We start from the raw sequence: 3,243 nt of genomic DNA, 5'->3' as shown, positions 1-3,243 counted from the left end.
GAATGTCTCGAAATGTGTTTCAGAATTAAGATGCTATTTAAGTTAGTATCTGTTCATCTTTTGTGTTGCGCTTTATTTGCAAAGGAACAAGCCTATACCAATAAAGAAGCTTGATGGAAAGTCTTGCAAACAAGAATGAGTGATGATGTTTTAAACCTATTCCATTTCTGAAATAATCTGTGGAAGAAAATAACTGAACTCTTTCTTGAGTGACTTTCATTTTCAGATTTCAAAATAATGTGACAGTTTACTCACGGATTTCAATGTGTGTGCTATGAAATATTCTTTGCGCTTTGGGAAAATTACACTTTACCCCAGCAGGGGAACATTCAGAAGACTCTTTTTGTCTAGTTTTTAGTGGGTATGAAAGGCAAAGATGAAGCTATGGCTATTGGAGGACACTGGTCCCCATCACTGGATGGACCTGATCCAGAAAAGGACCCTTCCGTGCTGATAAAGACGGCTATTCGTTGTTGCAAGGCTCTTACAGGAATTGACTTAAGTGTGTGCACACAATGGTAAGTACTGTACTGCAAAGCAAAGTACACTGTAGAAATACTTGTCTTTTACCAGGAGTTTAAAAAAAAAATGGAAAAACATCTCTTTCTCTGTCGACCGCTCTTGGTAGCGCAGGTAAACTACTCAAAAGGATGTTCTGTTTTGTAATAAGCTTACTTGGTGCCAACTGTGCTGAATACTGCATTAAGAACTAATTAAAAATTCTGGATTTATTGTGACATGTTATGCTGTAATTTTTTTAATGAATGTGCATTGAAAATATTTTTCATTTTGTGCATAGCTGGAGAAGATCGTCAGGAGAACTTCATGTCATTGTTCTTTTGTTACAAATAAATAGCCGTTTGTTATATAGCCATATTTTCTCTTGATGAAGTTTTTATCCTGTGTTAACACTCACTGTAGTTTTACTAATCCCAGGAAAGTCTATTGTATGCTAAATTTAAGATGCTTCAACAACTTTTATTTGCACATTAAACCTACATATGCTAAACAACAAGTTATATATAAAGAATTTTGTTGTTTTTTCTCCTTTTCAATTGTGATACCTTTTTACGAATGTACCAAAAGAGAAAATATGGCTTCCATAATTTTTTTCTTTAGATAAACTTCAAGGTCTTGCAGCAAAGTTTCTTTACTTGATGTGCTACAAGTGATCTAGGCTCTTTAAAATGTATTGTAGAATTTTTTTTCCAACATGCTTCTTCCCTTGCAACAGGTACCGTTTTGCAGAGATTCGCTACCATCGCCCTGAGGAGACCCACAAGGGGCGTACAGTTCCAGCTCATGTGGAGACAGTGGTTTTATTTTTCCCGGATGTTTGGCATTGCCTTCCCACCCGCTCAGAGTGGGAAACCCTCTCCCGAGGATACAAGCAGCAGCTGGTCGAGAAGCTTCAGGGTGAACGCAAGGAGGCTGATGGAGAACAGGCACTGAACGCTAATCCCTTTTTCTATTTCTGCTTCTCACAGGCACAGGAACACAGGCACAAAATGCACACCACATACTACACAACATACATACATAGGAGGAACATAACTGGTAACAATGACTGGTAAACCAGCTTTCAGCAGTGTAGTGAATGTTGGTTTTTATTTTTATTTCAGCTAGTTCACTAACTTTAAATGTGTATGCTGGTATCACAAATGGAGTTAAATTGTGCTTATGATGCGCAGAAAATTTTTTATCGTAGATGTAGTTGCTGGAATCTGGGACCAGTTGTTGAGTGAGATGCAGTTTATGAATAGCTGTCTTTAAACATTTTGCCATTTTCTAAAATTTCTAAATTCTTTCTTGTGGCCAATTCTAATTGTGATATTTGAAATTGAACAAACACTAGTCTGAAACATCTGAATTTCAGGCCATGTGGCTGATCAGCATCTTGGAATGAGGGAAGGTCTGACTGAACAAAGAGTCATTTTGGGGATTTAAAATCTGGGGGAAGATCACAAACTGTGTGGTTAATGAAGACCAGCAGTGTCTGTGTAACCCCAATATTCTTTGTGGTGTTGCTTATCACCCTTTTGTGTTCCACAGATCTGGCTTGTATTGGCTGAGTGGCACTGTGATCATTTATAAAGTGGTAGAATGTGTGTGTGAACTTGTCTAAATAATAACTTTAGGAGAAGACTATCTGAAACAGTTGTGACCTTGCACAGATCAGCAACAGAATTTAAAAAATAACTGAAATGCTTTCAAGCTTTCTGAATGATAATTTCTAAATTTTACTTCTCAGGACGAAGAGGAAAAGGATGATGGGGAAGCTAAAGAGATCTCTACACCTACGCACTGGTCTAAACTGGATCCAAAAACAATGAAGGTAACTAACACTTTTCTTAAAATTCGATTCCATTGTACGTTTTAATTTTTAAGGCATTACGCGAAACGTAGTGTATATTCCCTTAACTGAGCAAAAAACTTCAGTGGTGTTTTATCTTCCTTGCTGATTTTATAGGTATTAGATGTGATATCACAGTATGCAAGTGTGACTCCTGATTTTAATAAGTGAATACAGCTAATTGAAACTATTCTGAACTTTTGAACTTTGTGCAATTAAAGGGTATCACATATGATGCATTAACTGGAAAATGAAAGTTCTGCAGTAATCTGGTCATATCTACTTGCATTAAAAAATGTGCGGTCTAAAATACTTTAATGTTAGTTTAAAAAGGCAATAATTATACAAAAATGTATGTCAGGAGACATAATAAAAAGTTTCCTCGAAAGGAATAATAGTAATAAACTATAGTACAATCCTTTCCCTGCCCTTGTAAAAAGTTCTTCAAAAAGGGTTCTCTGAGGAGAACACAACTTCAAATGTAATATGGTTTATATCGCAGTAAATATTAGTGTTTTTCAGTACAGATTTAAAAAACACAGTTGACTTTTCAGTGCTCTTACTTAATTTTTACTTTACCTTTTGTGCTGATCAAATGTTTTGCAATGTCACTGGGTGATACCACTTACAGAGCTTTTATTTACCAGGTAAATGACCTTCGCAAAGAATTAGAAAGTCGAACTCTTAGCTCTAAAGGACTGAAATCTCAGTTGATAGCTCGACTGACAAAGCAGCTGAAAGTAGAGGAACAAAAAGAAGAGCAAAAGGAGCTAGAGAAGTCTGAGAAAGAAGAGGAAGAGGAGGAGGATAGGAAATCTGAAGATGACAAAGAGGTTAGGTTTTGGACATGTTTGGTTTAAGTCGTCTTAAACATACATAAATATATAAAA

General features: G+C 36.2%; 1 protein-coding gene across 1 annotated transcript in view; it reads left to right on the top strand.

Moving 5' to 3' along the window:
* LOC104168785 (cell division cycle and apoptosis regulator protein 1) overlaps positions 1–3,186 on the top strand; it is a gene marked incomplete at its 3' end in the record, with an annotated part of 18,340 nt that extends 15,154 nt beyond the window's left edge. The window contains exons 12-15 of the mRNA XM_009709499.1: positions 352–518; positions 1,235–1,445; positions 2,252–2,335; positions 3,001–3,186. Coding sequence (XP_009707801.1) covers positions 352–518; positions 1,235–1,445; positions 2,252–2,335; positions 3,001–3,186 — 648 coding nt within the window. The remainder of the gene's footprint in view (positions 1–351; positions 519–1,234; positions 1,446–2,251; positions 2,336–3,000) is intronic.
* Between the last annotated feature and the right edge of the window lie 57 nt (positions 3,187–3,243).

Source organism: Cariama cristata, unplaced genomic scaffold (assembly GCF_000690535.1).
Source record: "Cariama cristata isolate BGI_N322 unplaced genomic scaffold, ASM69053v1 scaffold19190, whole genome shotgun sequence".
Classification (NCBI taxonomy): Eukaryota; Metazoa; Chordata; class Aves; order Cariamiformes; family Cariamidae; genus Cariama; species Cariama cristata.
Note: the sequence above shows the minus strand (reverse complement) of the source record. Positions and strands in the feature narration are given on the sequence as shown.